The 18515-nt window shown below is 40.3% G+C and overlaps 1 protein-coding gene across 1 annotated transcript in view; it reads right to left on the reverse strand.

Annotated features, from left to right (window-relative positions):
• The window catches only part of gabbr2 (gamma-aminobutyric acid (GABA) B receptor, 2), a 419830-nt gene that overhangs the window by 170435 nt on the left and 230880 nt on the right, over window positions 1–18515 (reverse strand). The window contains exon 7 of the mRNA XM_060825690.1: window positions 3362–3422. Coding sequence (XP_060681673.1) covers window positions 3362–3422 — 61 coding nt within the window. The remainder of the gene's footprint in view (window positions 1–3361; window positions 3423–18515) is intronic.

An 18515-nucleotide genomic window follows, 5' to 3' on the forward strand; every position in this document is an offset into this window, starting at 1 on the left:
ATGATGAAAAGTAGTGGACCCGTCACAGATCCTTGTGGCACTCCACTAGTCACAGGCCTCCAGTCTGAAAAACAATCCTTCACCACCACCATCTGTCTTCTACCTTTGAGCCAGTTCTGTATCCAAATGGCTAGTTCTCCCTGCATTCCATGAAATCTAATCTTGCTAACCAGTCTACCATGAAAAACCTTGTCGAACACCTTAGTGAAGTTCATATAGATCACATCAGTGCTCTGCCCTCATCAATCTTCTTCATTACATCATCAAAAAACTTAATCAAGTTTGTGAGACAGAATTTCCCACACACAAAGCCATGCTGACTATCCCTAAGCAGTCCTTGCCTTTCCAAATATATGCAAATCCTGTCCCTCAGGATTCCCTACAACAACTTGCCCACCACTGATGTCAGGCTCACCTTTCTATAGTTCCCTGGCTTTTCCCCAACTCCCCTTCTTAAGTAGTGCCACCACTTTAGCCAACCTCCAGTTTTCTGGCACCTCACCTGTGCCTATCGATGATACAAATATCTCAGCAAGGAGCCCAATCATTTCCCTAGCTTCTGACAGAGTTCGAGAGTATACCTGATTAAGTCCTGGGGATTTATCCACTTCTATGCGCTTCAAGATATCCAGCACCTCCTCCTCCTCTGTAATATGGACATTTTTCAAGATGTCACTATCTATTTCTTCACATTCTGTATCTTCCATATCCTTTTCCATAGTAAACACTGATGCAAAATACTCGTTTAGTATCTCCCCCATCTCCTGCAACTCCATACATAGGCTGCCTTGCTGATCTTTGAGGGGCCCTATTCTCTCCCTAGTTACCCTTTTGTCCTTAATTTATTTATAAAAACCCTTTGGATTCTCCTTAACTCTATTTGCCAAAGCTATCTCATGTCTCTGTTTTGCTCTCCTGATTCCCTCTTGAGTATATTCCTCCTGTTTTTATACTTTTTTTAAGGATTCACTCAACCTTCCTTCTTTTTCTTAACTAAACCTTAATTTCTCTAGTCATCCAGCATTCCCTACAACTACCAACTTTTCCTTTCACCCTAACAGGAATATACTTTCTCTGGACTCTCGTTATCTCATTTCTGAAAGCTTTCCATTTTCCAGCTGTCCCTTTACCTGTGAACATCTGCCCCTATTCAGTTTTTGAAAGTCTTGCCTAATACCTTCAAAAGTAGCTTTCCTCCAATTTAGAACTTCAACTTTTAGATCCGGTCTATCCTTTTCCATCACTATTTTAAAACTAATAGAAATATGGTTGCTGGCCCCAAAGTGCTCTCTCACTGACACCTTAGTCACCTCATTTCTGATGAAGGGCTCCTGCCCGAAACATCGAATTTCCTGCTCCTCGGATGCTGCCTGACATGCTATGCTTTTCCAGCACTACTCTAATCTTGACTCTGATCTCCAGCATCTGCAGCCCTAACTTTCACCTCAGTCACCTGCACTGCCTTATTTCCTAAAAGTAGGTCAAGTTTTGCACCTTCTTCAGTAGGTACATCCTTATGCTGAATCAGAACTTTCTAACCATACACACTTAACAAATTCAATTGGAAATACTAAGTTCATGGCACCTGTGAGCTAATCTTAAGTACTGGCAATGTTCACAAGACAGGCTTCTGTTGCAGTATTACAAGAGTGCCAACCATGAAAAGACCTTAGGTGTTCAATCTCTACGCCTCCCACACACATAAAATATCCAATAATATTCATGCCAAAATAATAACATGACCACAAGTGACTTGCTGTCTCAGGGACCTTTGTGGTGAGTGCCCAGGTACCTTTAATGAATGCCCTTGTCTTTCTTATTCCTTTTCCCCGGATTATTTTCTATCTAGTAGGATTTGTTGAGTGTTTTTTTTCCATCTGTGACGTCTGAGCATTAACAGTATTAATGTAAGCTTTCTTTTAAAGCTGTAATCCTTAGACAGGTCAAGAGATGGTTTGCTCAAATAAGCTGAATACTTTCTTGCTTGGAATTGGTCGAAAGCAAAAAAAAAAGAAATGTCGGCAATGGCCAGTACAGCATATTTCATACATCTGAGTAACTTCAGATCAGAGGTTAGGAGACCATCAACTGTTACATCAGACTGTTGCTGAATACAAGTATGTTTGCAGGCTTGTCAATGTGAAAAATCTCATCCCAAATATTCTGACATATTTGGTAAAGTCTTCAGCATTATTTCTTCAAATTATAGAAAAGGAATCTGAACGTTAATGACTCCATTTTGTTTGATTGTTACCCTCTAGTAACCATCTATAAAATATAATCATTTTATTTATGACAATCTTCTCCTACTGGGGCACAAATTATTTCCATGGTCTAGTTGGCAGAATCAAGACAAACTGAAGAGCAGATTAATTGAAGCAGAGGTTGCTTTTTAAAGATTTTTTTTAAAACAGTGGCATTAACATTATCCAGAGATATTTTACTGCCATGATGCAAAATTGTAAACCTCTCTTGTCTCAAAGATTTGATTTTTGAAGGGGACAGCAAGATAGCCATCTTTCTAGATGCCTGACCTTGGATTGAGCATGCCAAAATGCAGGGAAATTGGGCACATTTCTGCACAGATCATCACCATCACCTTTCTGTGGTAGAGAAGTAATAATCTTTAAAATAATGATGGCTGTAAACCCTTGAGTAAGATGTGGTGTTAGATTTCTCTTCCCTACCTTTTAGTTTTATTTTTCTCCACCTATTTTGCTGGACTTTGGCCTGTATCATGGATGCTAAATAATCAAGCAAGTGCTTGAGAAACTCAAGAAGTCTACCAGCATCTGTGAGAGAGTTAGCAGGTAGAGTGCAATATTGCTTTTCTTTAAAACCCAGAATGTGATTTCTTTAGAATACTCATATAGAACTGAAGCATTAACTCTGTTCAACTTCACAGACCTGGAATAACCCCACTACTAGCTGTCTTGCAGATTTCCAACATTTGCTTTGCTTTTATAAAGGACCCCTATGTGTTCATACCAGCATTCTATCTTTCTTGTCCTCATTTGTCATAAATATAATACATAATTGAGAGCCAAGCACAATGAAAGGTAAGTTGTCTTGAAAGGCAGGAAATTTACTTTAGGGAAAACTAAAGAAAGGTGTTTCTTTTTCACATGAATGACAATAAAGTTAGAGCAGAGATCATTTCAAAGCTCCCTGGCAATGGATGATAGAGAAAATGATATGGTAAAGCTTGGAAGCCTAAGTTAGATGCCCAGGTAGAGGTGCTGCTGGTGCAGGCCTTAGCAATAGCAGTTCAAATGGTGTGCGGAGCCAGTGAACATGACAACATTTTGGAAAAAGCTGTTCATGAAAATACATCCACAAAATTTCACAACCAGCAGCTTACCTTGAAATTGTGAGAATATGATAGTTCCCATTCGCTCTCCATTTCTAAACACAACTTGCCCCTGTCAACAAAATGAGAAAATAGTTTCAAAAACGTAGAGCACATCAAAATCTAAAAAGTTTCTGGAAGTTAAGAAAAGGAAAACAGTCATCCAATAAGTTTGATGTGGATTTAATTGACCACTTATGACCAAAAACATTTCCCAATATGTTTTCATTAGACAAAAGATATGCTTAATATTAATAAGTCATAAGCATGCTGACCTCTGACAAATAGGAAACAGAAAGTCTGAAGAGAAATTATAAAATAAATTCAGGAGTAGCAAAATAAATGAGAACATGGTTTCCATCATTAGGGCAAGTAACTTCAAAGCAAAGTTGGAATCACTTATTGGTGGCAGAATCAGTCTTTTTTCTTGATACCCAGAATTTTATTACGACTGATCTTGCCACATTTTCCCAACTGACTCTCAATTTCTAATGCCGTTTAAAGGCTATGATAAGACTAAAATGCATGGGAGCAGAAGTAGGCCATTCAGCCCATTAACTGAGCTCTACTCTTCAATGAGATCATGGCTGATTTAATCATCTTCAAATCCATTTTCCTGTCTTGTCCCTATAATCCTTCAACGTCTCAGGAGTTCCCAGCCAAATTACTGTGGATATTGGAAAAATAAATAATAAAGAGAAATGCTGGAAACACTAAGCAGTTCAGAGAGAATTTATGGAAAGAGGAACAGAATTAACATTCTTGTTCCACTCTACTGCCTGACCTGCTGCGTATTTCCAGCATCTTCTAATTCTTCCTTTCCCTGACCTAGGGCTATCATTGCTGATTGTGCCCTGACACTATCCTGATTAAGATCAGTTATTTTAGCACAGAACAGGAATCAAACCTATGAATGTAATTACCTAGAATAAGTTGGACTGCATTTTTATTTCAAAATGTAAACTGAAGATGACCAAGAATTGTGGCAAAAAAGAGAAAATGAAAGTACAGGTAGTTCTCCTATAATGCCATAGTTGCATTCCAGCGAAACCTCATTTATAAAAGAAAAATCCCTTAATAGAAATAATGGGGCTTGTGGGAAAGGTGGGATTGGGCGTGGACCAGCCAAAACTATCAGTCACAATCACTCAAAATTACTCAAACATCTAATGCAAAGTATAGCACAGCTCGAATAAAGGTTGAAATCGTATTTATTAATGAAGCAAAAGTAAATTTAACACAGTACATTTAGAAAATATAAGAGAGCTCTCTCTGTACAGTACCTCTCACAGAAAGCTGCTCTGTTGGCAGCTGACATCAGCGCATGTGCAGAATGGCATGAAGACTGGCACTGACAATGCCACTTTGTAGAACTGCATGGAGATTTCGGCACGAACACCAGCGCATGCACAGAATGAGGCACGCAAATCAATCCCCCTCAGAATCATGCTATTGCCAATGGAGGTAAGTGTTCTCCAAAATACTGTTCCCTAATTCTTCAGTGATGTTATAGCCAATTCGGGATGCCGAAATGAGCGTTATATGATAAAAGTTGGAAGAAGTGGAAATCAGCTTTTTACAATTTTATCCACGAAATGTTACATTGAATATGCGCCCATTTGTATTAATCAGAGGATGTTTCTGGAAATTACATCAATATTAACATATAATTTAGCTGTCAAAACAGTATACATCATGAATTGGTTTTGATATTGCCCAATTTTTTCAAGCAAAAGATCTTCCAAAATAACATGTCTGATTGAAAATTTATAATTTCCAAACAGTTCTAAATTAAGTTATAAAGGCCTTTCAAGATGAAAATCACAGCAGACAACAGTCTGTTCTGTGGTGGAGTGGCTGGGTGGGGATCATGGTGCAGGACATCTCCGACTGGCTTGAAAGGATATTGGAGTGGGAGGGAGAAGATCCAGTTGTTCTGGTCTACGTTGGCACAAACAACATAGACAAGGTTAGGAAGGAGGGCCTGTTTGGGGAATATCAAGCAATAGGAAGGAAATTGAAGAACAGGTCCTCAAGGGTCATAATCTTTGGATTACCGCCCAAACCATGTGCTAATTGGCAAAGGGCTAACAAAATTAGGGAAGTAATCACGTGGTTAAGAGATTGCTGTGGGAAAGAAGGATTCCATTTCATGGGACATTGGCATCAGTTTTGGAACCAGAGAGATCTGTACCGATGGGACGGTCTCCACCTGAACCAATCTGGAACCAGTATTCTGGCAAAAAGGATAAATAGGGTGGTCACTAGAACTTTAAACTTGTGAGTCGGGAGGAAGGGAAAAGGAAAGCAACAGGGAGTATGGAGTCAAGTAGAAAAATCAGCAGCAGGTTAGCATGTGTGCAAGGTTTAAGTTTGAGGCAGATTGGAATGAAGCACAAAGGAAGATACTACCAGAGGTGATGGAAATCATGAGGATAAGAAAATTAGCAGTAAGGTGCTTCACCTAAATGCTCATAGTATTTGTAACAAAGTAAATGAATTAACGGCACATAATCATGGTGATTGATTATGATGTGGTAGGCAACACAGAGACATGGTTGCAGGATGTTCAGGACTGGTAGTTAAGCATCCAAAGATTAATTACTTATCAAAAAGACAGGGAGGTGGGCAGAGGGGGCGGGGTTGTCTTGTTAGTTAAGAATGAAATTAAATCTATGGCACTGAATGACATAGGGTCTGATGATGTGGAGCCTGTGCGGTTGAAGTTGAAGAACAACAAAGGCAAAATAACCTTAGGAGAGTTATTTACAGAACGCCCAGCAATGGTCAGCACCAGGGGTGCAAGATGTACCAGAGCATTCAATGTGATCTACATGAACTTCAGTAAGGCATTCGACAAGGTTCCCCATGGGAGTCTGGTTAGCAAGGTTAAATCTCACGGAATGCAGGGAGAACTAGCCATTTGGATACAGAACTGGCTCAAAGGTGGAAGACAGATGGTGGTGCTGGAGGGTTGTTGTTCAGACTGGAGGCCTGTGACCAGTGGAGTGCCACAAGAATCAGTGCTGGATCCACTACTTTTCATCATTTATATAAATGATTTGGATGTGAGCATAAGTGGTATAATTAGTAAGTTTGCAGATGACACCAAACTTGAAGGTGTAGTAGACAGGGAAGAAGGTTACCTCAGATTAAAACAGGATTGCGATCAGATGAGCCAATGGACTGAGAAGTGGCAGATGGAGTTTAATTTAGGTTAATTTGAGGTGTTGCATTTTGGGAAAGCAAATCTTAGCAAGACTTATACACTTAAATGGTAAGGTCCTCAGGAGTGTTGCTGAACAAATAGACCTTGGAATGCAGGTTCACAGCTCCTTGAAAGTGGAGTCGCAGGTAGTGGGATAGTGAAGAAGGTGTTTCGTATGCTTTCCTTTATTGGTCAGAGTATTGAGTACAGGAGTTGGGAGGTCACGCTGCAGCTGTACGGGACATTGGTTAGGCCACTGTTGGAATATTGCATGCAATTCTGGTCTCCTTCCTAACGGAAAAATGTTGTGAAACTTGAAAGGGATCAGAAAAGATTTACAAGGATGTTACCAAAGTTGGAGGATTTGAGCTATAGGGAGAGGATGAATAGGCTGGGGCTGTTTGCCCTGGAGCGTCGGAGACTGAGGAGTGATCTGATAGATGTTTATAAAATCATGAGGGGCATAGATAGGATAAATAGACAAAGCCTTTTCCCTGAGGTAGGGGAGTCCAGAAGTGGAGGGCATAGGTTTAGTGTGAGAGGGGAAATATATAAAAGAGACGTGAGGGGCAACCTTTTCACACAGAGGGTGGTACGTGTATAGAATGAGCTGCCAGAGGAAGTGGTGGAGGCTAGTATAATTGCAACATTTAAAAGGCATTTGAATGGGTGCATAAATAGGAAGGGTTTGGAGGGATATGGGCCGGGTGCTGGCAGGTGGTACTAGATTGGGTTCGGATATCTGGATTGCATGGACGGGTTGGACCAAAGGGTCTGTTTCTGTGCTGTATATCTCTATGACTCTAAATTGACAGGGCATGTCAAAAAGGCAAGGTCACAGTGATCATGGGGTCTTAAAGATGCAGGTTGACTAGGTGAATAACGTTGCTGGTGGATCCAAAGAAGGAGAATTCATGGAATGCTCTCAGAATGGCGTTTTGGAACAGCTTTTGATGGAGCCCACAAGTGAGCAGGCTATTCTGCATATGGAATAGGCCAGACTTTATAAAAGAGCTTACGGTAAGGGAACACTTAGAAGGCAGCGATCATAATATGGTAGAGTTCAGACTGCAGTTTGAAAGAGAGAAGGCAAAATTGGATGTAATGTTGTTACAGTTAAATAAAGGTAATTACAGGGGCATGAGAGAGGAACTGACAAAAATCGACTGGAAGCAGAGCCTAGTGGGGAAGACAGTAGAGCAACAATGGCAGGAGTTTCTGGGAATAATTGAGGACACAGTACAGAGGTTCATCCCAAAGAAAAAAAAAGATTATCTGGGGTGGGGAGGGGAGCGGGGAGGTGGGGATTAGGCAGCCATGGCTGACAAAGGAAATTAGGAAATGTATCATAGAAAAATAGAGAGCCTAAAAAGTGGCCAAGATCACTGGGAAATCAGAAGATTGGGAAGACTACAAAAACAGAGGATAACAAAGAGAGAAATAAGGAAGGAGAGGATCAAATATGAAGGTAAGCTAACTAGTAATATTAGAAATGATAGTAAAAGTTTCTTTCAATACATAAGAAACAAATGCGAGGCATATGTATAATCGGGTCGCTCCAAATTGATGCAGGAAGGCTAGTGATAGGAAGTAAGGAAATAGCTGAAGAACTTAGTAAATACTTTGTTTCAGTCTTCACAGTGGAAGACATGAGTAATATCCCAAAAATTATGGAGAATCAAGGGGCACACTTGAGTATGGTAGCCATTACAAAAGAGAAAGTGCTAGAAAAGCTAAAAGGTCTAAAAATTGATAAATCTCCTGGCCCCAATGGCTACATCCTAGAGATCTGAGGGAGGTGGCTGAGGAAATAGCGGACACGTTGGTTGTGATCTTTCAAAAATCACTGGGGTCAAGGAAAGTCCTGGATGATTGGAAAATTGCTGTTATAACCCCCTTGTTCAAGAAAGGATCAAGAGAAAAGATGGAAAATTATAGGCCAATTAGCTTAACCTCGGTGGTACGTAAAATTCTAGAATCCATCGTTAAGAAAGTGCATGGTCGCAATAGAACAATTCAGCATGGATTTAGTAAGGGGAGGTCATGCCTGACAAACTTGTTAGAATTCTTTGAAGAGGTAACAAGTAGATTAAATCAGGGAAATCCGGTGGATATTATCTACCTAGTCTTCCCAAAGGCCTTTGATAAGGTGTCTCACGGGAGGCTGCAGAGTAAGGTGAGAGCCCATGGTATTCGAGGTAAGCTACTGGCATGGATTGAGGATTGGCTGTCTGACAAGAGGCAGAAAGTTGAGATAAAAGGTTCCTTATCGGAATGGTAACTGATGTCAAGTGGTGTCCCACAGGGTTCAGTGTTGGGGCCGCAGCTGTTCACTTTATATATTAACGATCGGAATGAAGGGACTGGAGACATTCTGGTGAAGATCACAGATGATACAAAGTTAGGTGGACAGGCAGGTAGTTCTGAGGTGGTGGGGTGGCTGCAGAAAGATTTAGACAGTTTAGGAGAGTGGTCCAGGAAATGGCTGATGTAATTCAATGTGAGGAAGTGTGAGGTCTTGCACTTCGGAAAAAGAATACAGGGATGGGCTACTTTCTAAAAGGTGAGAAAACTCCTAAAACCAAAGTACAAAGGGATTTGGGAGTGCTCGTCCAGGATTCTCTAAAGGTTGACTTGCAGGTTGAGTTTGTGGTTAAGAAACGAAATGTAATGTTTTCACTTATCTCAAGAGGGTTGGAATGTAAACACAGCAATGTGAGACTTTATAAAGCTCTGGTTAGGCCCCATTTATAATACTGTGTCCAGTTTTGGGCCCTGCACCTCAGGAAGGACACACTGGCACTGGAGCATGTCCAGCGGAGATTCACACAGTTGATCCCTGGAATGGTAGGCCTAACATACAATGAACTGCCGAGGATCCTGGGATTGTATTCATTAGAGTTTAGAAGGTTGAGGGGAGATCTAATAGAAACTTAAAAGATAATGCAAGGCTTAGAAAACGTGGACGCTGGGAATTTGTTTCTGTCAGGCGGGGAGACTAGGACCTGTGGGCACCGCCTTAGAATTAGAGGGGGTCAACTTAAAACAGAAATGAGGAGAGTGGTGGGCCTGTGGAATTCATTGTTATGACATGCAGTGGAGGCCGGGACGGTAAATATCTTCAAGGCAGAGATTGATGAATTCTTAATCTGCTAAGGAATTAAGGGATACAGGAAGAGTGTGGGTAAGTGGCGTTGAAATGCCCATCAGCCATGATTGAATGGTGGAGTGAACACAATGAGCCGAATGGCTTTATTTCCACTCCTATGTCTTATGGCCTTATGGTCTTATCAAAGTTTGTTTAACAGTGTTTTCTCACCATCAATCACAAAGGGAGAGATTTTAATTCCAATAACCCATCATCACACAATGAGTCTTTCGAAAGGCATGGAAATCAGTAATTTTGCAATAACCAAATTTTATCTTGGTTATAACATAAAGCTGTATTGCAACTCTTTTTAAATGGGAACAGTTAAAGTCCAGGATTTTTTTTGAGTAAATGTCAAATAGGTGAATATTCAGTAGCAGCATCTTTGGAGACTGCCATAGGTCTTTAGTGCAACATATTCTGAGAAAGAGTCATGTCATTCTCAAAACATTAACTGTGTTTCACTTTCCACAGATGCTGCCAGACATGCATTCTCTAGCATTTCTGTCTTTGTTTCACATGTCCATGAACACAGTATTTGCTATCATTTGCATGTTACGCCTGATTAGGCAACTCTGCATTAGTGTGTCAGGCAAATTCTGGACCCTAAGATTATAGTCATCACCAGTAGTGAGAAGTTTAGTGCTTTTTCTTTCTTCTGGTAATGAGAGGGTCACAGGGAAGGAAGGGTTTGGGGCGGGGGTGGGTGGGAGTAGTAGGGGAGGGAGGTAATGTTCAGAGCTCAAACCCTTCCCCACCCAATTGTTCAGATTGTGACAATCAAAGCTTGTTGAGTAGATTTTTCCTGATGTGCCAGTCAGGAAACTTGCCAACTTTCCAGCCCATGGGCAAGGCAGTAATTGGATAGCTAGCAGGGTGAGGCCCTTATGTGGCCATGACTTGACCATTTAAGGGCTTTAGTTGCTGACCAGCTTGGAAAATCACCCATGGACTTGGTCATACCGCATTTAACTGCAGAGTAGCAAGAAGGGGAAACGAGTTTCTCTCCAGGGCCAACTCACCCAATCACATCTTCCTGTCAGCTCTCTCCGCTTCTCGTAGAAGGGCAAAATTCCGCCCAACAAACTAAGAAGGGATGAAACAAACTAAAGGAATTCACAGCTGATGAACTACTCTGAGGGTATATCCAGTGTGGTTGTGACAGAATAAATAAGCTTTTCTATTTATCAATAAATGTGAATGAACAATAAAAAGACAAGCTTTTATTAAACTGAAGTGATGTTATTGTTCTGTGAGCTATGTCATAGCCACTTGAAACAGCATACAATCCCCTAAACAATAGAAGGAGAATGACTAATAAATACGTCATCACAATTTTGAATGAGAGATATTAACTTTGACCTTTCACATCCACACAAATAAGCAGGTGGGGGCTCCAATTTAACATTCTCTCTTCAGGAAGAAGCTAATACTGACAATGATGCAGCCAGTGTCTTAAGAAGAATACTACTGTTACTGACTGGTTAAAAAGTGACACTTATTCAAACAGTGGATAAAGGAATTTTGCACAACAAATGTGCCAAAACTAATGTAAATTCAAGACTTCAGAAACAGTAAAGAATTCTGAATTTTAGCTTAACGTCCTGACTATCCTGTCATTTGCATTAATGCATTTTCTCGAGCAAGTGAAATTAAATCGGCAAAGTCTCTAAAAGTGTACAGTTTCTGCTCTAGGATTCAATGGTTAAATCACAATTGGCTGGTTGCAATAGTTTCTCGACGCATTAAGTTAACAGAATCAGAACCAGCAGGAACATCATTATCAGTTAAAATAACAGCATGGCTCAGGTTTCAGCTTAATTCAAGTATCAGAGATGATCTCTTTGTAAATAGCAGGAAAGAATATGAAAACCTGTTCACAAAGTCGATTGCCTTGTTCAACTGTGTCATCAATTAACAAAGACAAAATGAGGTCCAGTACAGTGTGTCTTTTAAAGGAGTTTTTATTGAAGGTAATAAAAGATGTTTCTCCGAGGACGAAAGATTTTGGACTGTGACTGGCTCTGATTAAATCATGCTGTTTACAAAGGCTGAACAATCTTATGCTCTGAAAACTATTGCCATGTGTTGGGATTTGTTCCTACAGCTCCAATGTTCCATTAAAATAGACTTTCCATGTAGGACAATTTCAAGCTACTGAAATATTTACGTCAGTCTTTATGTTGGCACGATTTTTGGAGGGTTTTTTGCTGCGTCGCCAAACAAGCTTTCTCATCTTCTCTCTCATTTAACTTGCCTCACTAATTGCCTAGACCACCCCTATGGTATCTCTCATGTACAATATCCACCCCATTTTACAATAAACAATTCTCACAACTTGTCACTCAGTGAATTTCCAACAAAATGGTGGCACACTGGCTCAGTGGTTAGCACTGTTACCTTACAGTGCCAGTGTCCTGGGTTTGTCTGTATGGAGTTTCCACATTCCCCCTGTATCTGCATGATTTTCCTCCAGGTGCTCTGGTTGCCTCCCACAGTCCAAAGATGTATGGTTTCGGTGCACTGCCCATGTTAAATTGTCCGTAGTGTCCAGGGATGTGCAGGATAGGTGGATTAGTCATGGGAAATTACAGGGATAAAATAAGGTGATAGGTCTGTGTGGGACACTGTTCAGAAGATTGGTGAGGACTTGAAGTGCTGAATGGCCTGCTTCCACACTGTTGAGATTCCATGATTCTATGAAAATTCCTACTTATTTTGCATCCTTGCCATCTTGAAAATCTCCCTGTGCACCTGGACGAGCATTGATTTCTGAAAATGTCGTAACAAAGGACAGAATCTGAACATATCGGTGAAGGGGGAAGATGGCACAATAGGGATTTTCTAAAAGGGACCGAGAGGTTCTGGTGGATAGGGTATTTCAAAGGGTGGCAGAGAAGGCTGTGCCACCAGGTACTGCCAGCCTGGTCTGAAGTCATCACCTGGGTCAATACCATGTCCAGGGGTTGCCAACAAGTAGAATTGTCCTTTCCAGCAAGGTTAAGTGACACAATATAGTCTCTGCCACCTCACACCTATGAGGAGAAAGTAAATGCAAAGCTATGTTCTATCATGTGGAAGGAAGTCTTTTCATTGGGAATAGGGTGGGAATGGATGCCATAATGTTAGCTTACAGGTAGAATTCAACTTCCAATATAACATGAAAATATTAGTTGTGCATCTATCTGTTGGATAGAGCTCCTTATGAAGGCATGACAATGACATCATTGGAAAGCTGCCATACGGCACTGTGTAAAGATATATCATTAGGATTCATTGTCATCAATGTAAGGGCTCTGGAGTTAATTCAACATAATTGCGCTACCTTTCTGACAGTCTTCACAGATTATCTGCTCCTGGGCCTCACATGGAGATCACCACAGCTGGAATCACTGCGGATTTTCAGAAACTCCAAACATATTGATGAAGGAAACGGTGATTACTATTTTGTCAGCAAGCTCACAAAAACAATAATTTCCAGTGGCTGCAATATAGCCTCCAGAGGGAGAAAGGAGAATTTTCAGAGGGGAAGATCCACCATGGAGGTGGAGGGGAATGTTGACACCCTGTATCTTCAGACTTTACGGTCATTTTCTTCAACTGACTGAAAGACAGTGCAAGTGAAGATTAAGATTGATAGAAACAGCAAGTGCTGATGGAGGTCAGCAGATCTGGCTAATGGTTAACGTCCAGGATGGCTCTCCTGAACTTTCTGAAGAAGAGTTATCAGACTCAGCATTAACTCTGTATCTTCCTTTTCACAGATGCGGGCAGTCTTGTGGATGTCTGGTATTTCCTGTATTTTATTTTTATTTGACTGATTAAGGATGTTTTGGCCCATCTTTGATGAACTGTGCCCTTGGCTGGAGCAGGATTTGTACTCAGGAGGACAGGGTGACAATCCTATCCCACTGGTTGTCAAGGTTACAGTGCCCTGAGCTTTTATGCCATTAGCTTATTTCATAAGGCAACTGGTGCCCTGCATGCCACATCCCATCCTCAAATCACCAGTGATGGCATTTTCTCCAAAGAACAGTCTTTCATATTCTTCTCCCTTGATGGGAAAAGCCAACCAGCTCAGGCAGTGGAACTCTCCACCATCACTATCTCCTTCCAGTTTTAAGTGCTATTGGCTGGACCCATGTTGCTTTGAGAATGATCTAACACTAACCCGTGAAATTTGCTAATACAAAAGATTTCTGATCTATTGAAGTTTGAATTATATGTTAGCGTTGATGCCAAGTTTTGGATATTGTGGGAGCTATCATGATGTTTACATGCCAGAGAAGTCACAGGTTCCTATCTCATTTCAGGGTTTGAGGCCAATACAGGGATGGCTGCTGGGAAAGAAATGCTACCCACTTCGAACCTGGTTCAGGACACCTTTATGAAACACTCTGACTGATGCAAAATGAATATACAACCCTCTTCACAGTACCACCAAGGCCATAGTGAAAAAGACAATCAGCCTCCTTAAAATGATGTTTCGATGCCTGGACAAGTCTTGAAGAGACTTGCAGTATAGACCAGAAAGGGTGTGCAGCATCATTGTGGTATGCTATACCCTGAAGCTAACAAGGTAGTGGTTTGCCCTAAATGCAGATGAAATGGGAGAATGACAACAATCTTCTGAGAATAAAGAAGAGGGTGATGGCATTTACTAAGAGGGCTGGACAAGAGAACGTACCAGAGAAATACATCATCGATTCTAAGAGGCCAGAGAGAACTGAATTAAAACTTGCTTCCAGGTGAAATGGCCTGGCTTTGGAATTTACTTAAATCTTTCATGTTCTTTAGCAATCTGACAAATAGCCTCTGCTCGTGCAAGGGAAATGTGCCCTTGTCTACACTTACAGTCCTTGAGTTTTTGTGTTGGTAACTTAATATCTATTTATCCATCTGATTGTATGCTTGTTGCCTTCACATGGTCCTAACTTCATGCATCTACACATTATATTCTACCAACCATAAGAGAAAAAGCAGTAGTTATTGATAGCGTACACTAACATCACACAGTACAAAGGTTAGGCATTCCTGAAGGTTTCCATCAGGATATCATATTCAAATGTTGCACAGAGAAGTCTCTTGTGATAATTAGCAGGTTGAGGTATCTCCTTTTGATCCTTTGAACACTGGTAGTGCCTCAATGTTTCAGAATTTGCACCGATGCTTTGAAATATTTGAGCATCCTATAGGACAAATCTGTGAGAGGAGGCAGCACTTTGCAGCTTCTGTTGGCAGAATGAGGGATGCAGTGTGAGGGATAGCCCACATGTGAGCTGCCATCTCCCAACCTTGAATACTAGTGCACTCCCTTGAATAGCTGATACATAGAATGAACGTTTTCTATGGAGATGTGTGGAATCATCACTGAACCCCATCTGTCTGGAGGTGGGTTTAAGCGTGGAGTGATGTGTGAAGGCCGAGAACTGAATTTTGGACATAAGCAATTGATGAAAATTTGTACTTGGTTGAATTATTCCCTAATTTTGTCCTGATTCAAATATTTAGAGGGTGGAATACTAGAACGGAAAGATGACAGGACAGTTAACTTACTCTGGTGACGAATTTCAGTTTGGCCAGATAAATCTGCAGTAGGTTTTCATTTAGAGCAAGATTAGCTGAAATGGGAGTGGGCGACACAAGGTCTCAAAGGTTATGTAAATTTATTTGAGTAGGTTATATTTTATTTAAGGAGTTGTTATAGAATTTGCATTATACATGCAATGAATTTAACCATGCGTTAAATTGCAGGATAGAACATGCAATGAAAATAGAATATTCATATGGACGAGTGTCTTTCATTACCCATAATATCTTATCTACTCCTTCATTAAGGTAATTGATGACACTCAGTCTCCCAACAGAATTAGGAACATTCTGCAAGAATCCCAGTTACAGAGATATAAATAGTAAGGTAGATTTAAAGTAATAGTCTTTGTAATAATTGGGCAATTTTATTTTTGTTTTAAAAATTGCCATTGTTAAAAATGAAGTTATTTTCATCAATATTAAAGATAGAAGTCACTACTTCAGATATCAATTAAAATATTAATACCGTGACTAAAATTATTTTGCTAAAATGTCAATGGTCACTCTCTGCCTTCTGTCAGTCAGGCAATCCTCTATCTATGCCAATATCTTGTCCCAACAACATCTTATTTTATTTAGCAGCTTCCTCTGCAGCACCTACTAAAAGGCCTTTTGAAAATCTAAATAGATCACATCGACTGGCTCTCCTTTGTCTTACTTGCTTGTCACCTCCTCAAAGAATTCTAATAGATTTGTTAGGCATGACCTCTCCTTGACAAAGCCGTGCTGACTCAGCCCTATTTGCCATGCACGTCCAAGTACTTCACAATCTCATCCTTAATAATGGATTCTAAAATCTTACCAATGACTGAGGTCAGGCTAACTGGCCTATAATTTCCTGATTTCTGCCTCCATCCCTTCTTAAACAGGGGTGTTACATTAGTCATTTTCCAGTTCTGTGGGATCCTCCCTGACTCCAGGGATTCCGGAAAAATCACCACTAATGCCTCAATAATTGTCTCAGCTATCTCCTTCAGAAATCGAGGGTACAGGCCTCTGCTCCAGGTTATTTTATCCACTTTCAGACATCTTTCAGCTTCCCCAGCATGTTCTCCTTAGTGATGGCCACTACACTCACCTCTGCCCCCGACTCTCTTGATGTTCTGGTATGTTGCTGGTGTCTTTCACTGTGAAAACTGATGCAAAGTAGCTATTTAGTTCCTCTGCCATTTCTTTGTTCCCCATTACTACATTCCCAATTTACCAGAAGTCCAATGTCCACCCTCTTACCTTTTAGATATCTAAAGAAAACACTTGCAAATATCTTTTATATTACGAGCTAACTCACTCTCATATTCCATCTTCTCCTCCCTTATTGCTCTTTTTGTTGACCTCTGTTGATTTCTAAAGGCTTCCAAATCCTCTGGCTCCCCACTGATCTTCTCCACATTGAAAAGAGAACATTTTCTAACACCTTGCAGTTCTGAGGAATAGCCATACCAGATTCAAAACATTAACGTTATTTATCTCTCCACCGGTGTTGCCAGACTTGAGTTTCTCTAGTATTCTGTCCGTTTGCTTTAGATTTCTAGCATCTGTGGTAGTTTGTCTTTACTGAAGCATTTTTTGTGGCCTTCACATTCCCAAAGTGCTTTGTGGTCAACAAGAATTTTTGAAGCATGATCACTGGTGTGAATGCAGAAAACAATGAATCATTCTTCTATCTCATTGTCATTTCTTTCTCTAATCCAGGCAAATTTGGTTGATCTAGCTCTGCCTCTGAAAAATAACAAATCCCTTCATTAAAAAAAAAACCAAAGATCTGTGGATGCTGGAAATCAGAAATAAAAACAAAAATTGCTGGAGAAACTCAGCAGATTTGGCAGCATCTGTGGAGAGAAAGCAAAATCAATATTTTGGGTCCAGTCAGTCTTCTTCGGAACCCTTTAGTGCTCTAGTTCCTTCTTCCTTCTGGTGTCAACTTCATTTGAGCCAAATTACAAATTTCAGGGAAGAAAATATTCTTTTATTAATGGAAACAGAATTCAGAAGCTCGATTTTCAGTCTAAAGACTGAAAGTTACCTTGATTGGCTTCGTCGTGTCTGCAATCATTGGTGGGCAAAATTATCAGACCAGTAAAGACTGCAGACAGATGAGTAATTTAGTTGGCAGCTCAACCCAATTCTGTCTGTAGGAATCGAATTGTCTGCAGTGTGTTAAAAGCCCAATTAAAATCTTTCTGAAATCCCTAATTCATATGACAGCTATAAAACAGTTAAATATTCAACCAATTGAAATGTAAACTTACAGCTGATACTGTGTAATTATGTTATGTTTCTTTAAACTGGCTATTTAAACAAAATCAGTGAATAGCAACATTGCCATCACTTGCAAATATATATTTTTAGAGCAATTTACTTATGCTTTCTTGGTCTTCCAAAACAGGCCAACTGAACATGTTTCCAATAATCCTGCTTGGAGTTGCTTATAACAAAGTGATTCCCTTTTCTGAAAGACCTGTCAGTCGATCACTTCTTGTTTCCCAACTGTTAAAATGGAGAGGCATTTAGGAATGTTGGGAGCAGGGGTTGGGGGAAGGCAGGGAGGTGAGTGGGGGGGGAGAAAGTGAGTGGGGCACATGGTCCAACATTCTGAAGTACCCTGTGCATGGTACTTTCAAAAGGTAGTGGCCCTCAGAAGCTGGCTCCAAAGCTTATTTTTGTTCACTATTCCTTGCTATCATCTGGTTTGCTGTAATATTCTATATGAAAGCACAGCAACTTCTTCTTCTGGTCTGTATTTATTCTTACTTCTTTTGAATATTTCACTTAAAATGAACATTTTTGCTGCATTTTCTTTTCAAAAGTTATAAAATATGTAAGCTAATGTAATTTTGAGGCACAGTATCCTAGATATGATCTCATGTCATTAACACTCCAACAACAAACCCATTTCTAGTATTGAGGTCTGCCAGAGAAAGAAAAAAAGCAAGGAAGAAAAACATAGAATATATGTCACACATTTCATGACAACTAGATCTCTCAAAATATTTAACAGCTAATGAATTACCTTTAAAGGCTAGTCATTGTTATAATGTAAGAAAAGTGACAACAGGATTTGTGTAGAACACTGTGTGTGTTGCCATCAGTGTAGAGATGGCCACTGATGCTTACTCTGCACATACACAGGAGATCAGAGATGTGTAGAATCATCGCTGACATCATTTCAAAGAGTTGATGGTGGAAAACTGTCAGTGTTGGTTTGTACTTGGCCATAA

Source organism: Hemiscyllium ocellatum, chromosome 5, assembly GCF_020745735.1.
Source record: "Hemiscyllium ocellatum isolate sHemOce1 chromosome 5, sHemOce1.pat.X.cur, whole genome shotgun sequence".
Classification (NCBI taxonomy): Eukaryota; Metazoa; Chordata; class Chondrichthyes; order Orectolobiformes; family Hemiscylliidae; genus Hemiscyllium; species Hemiscyllium ocellatum.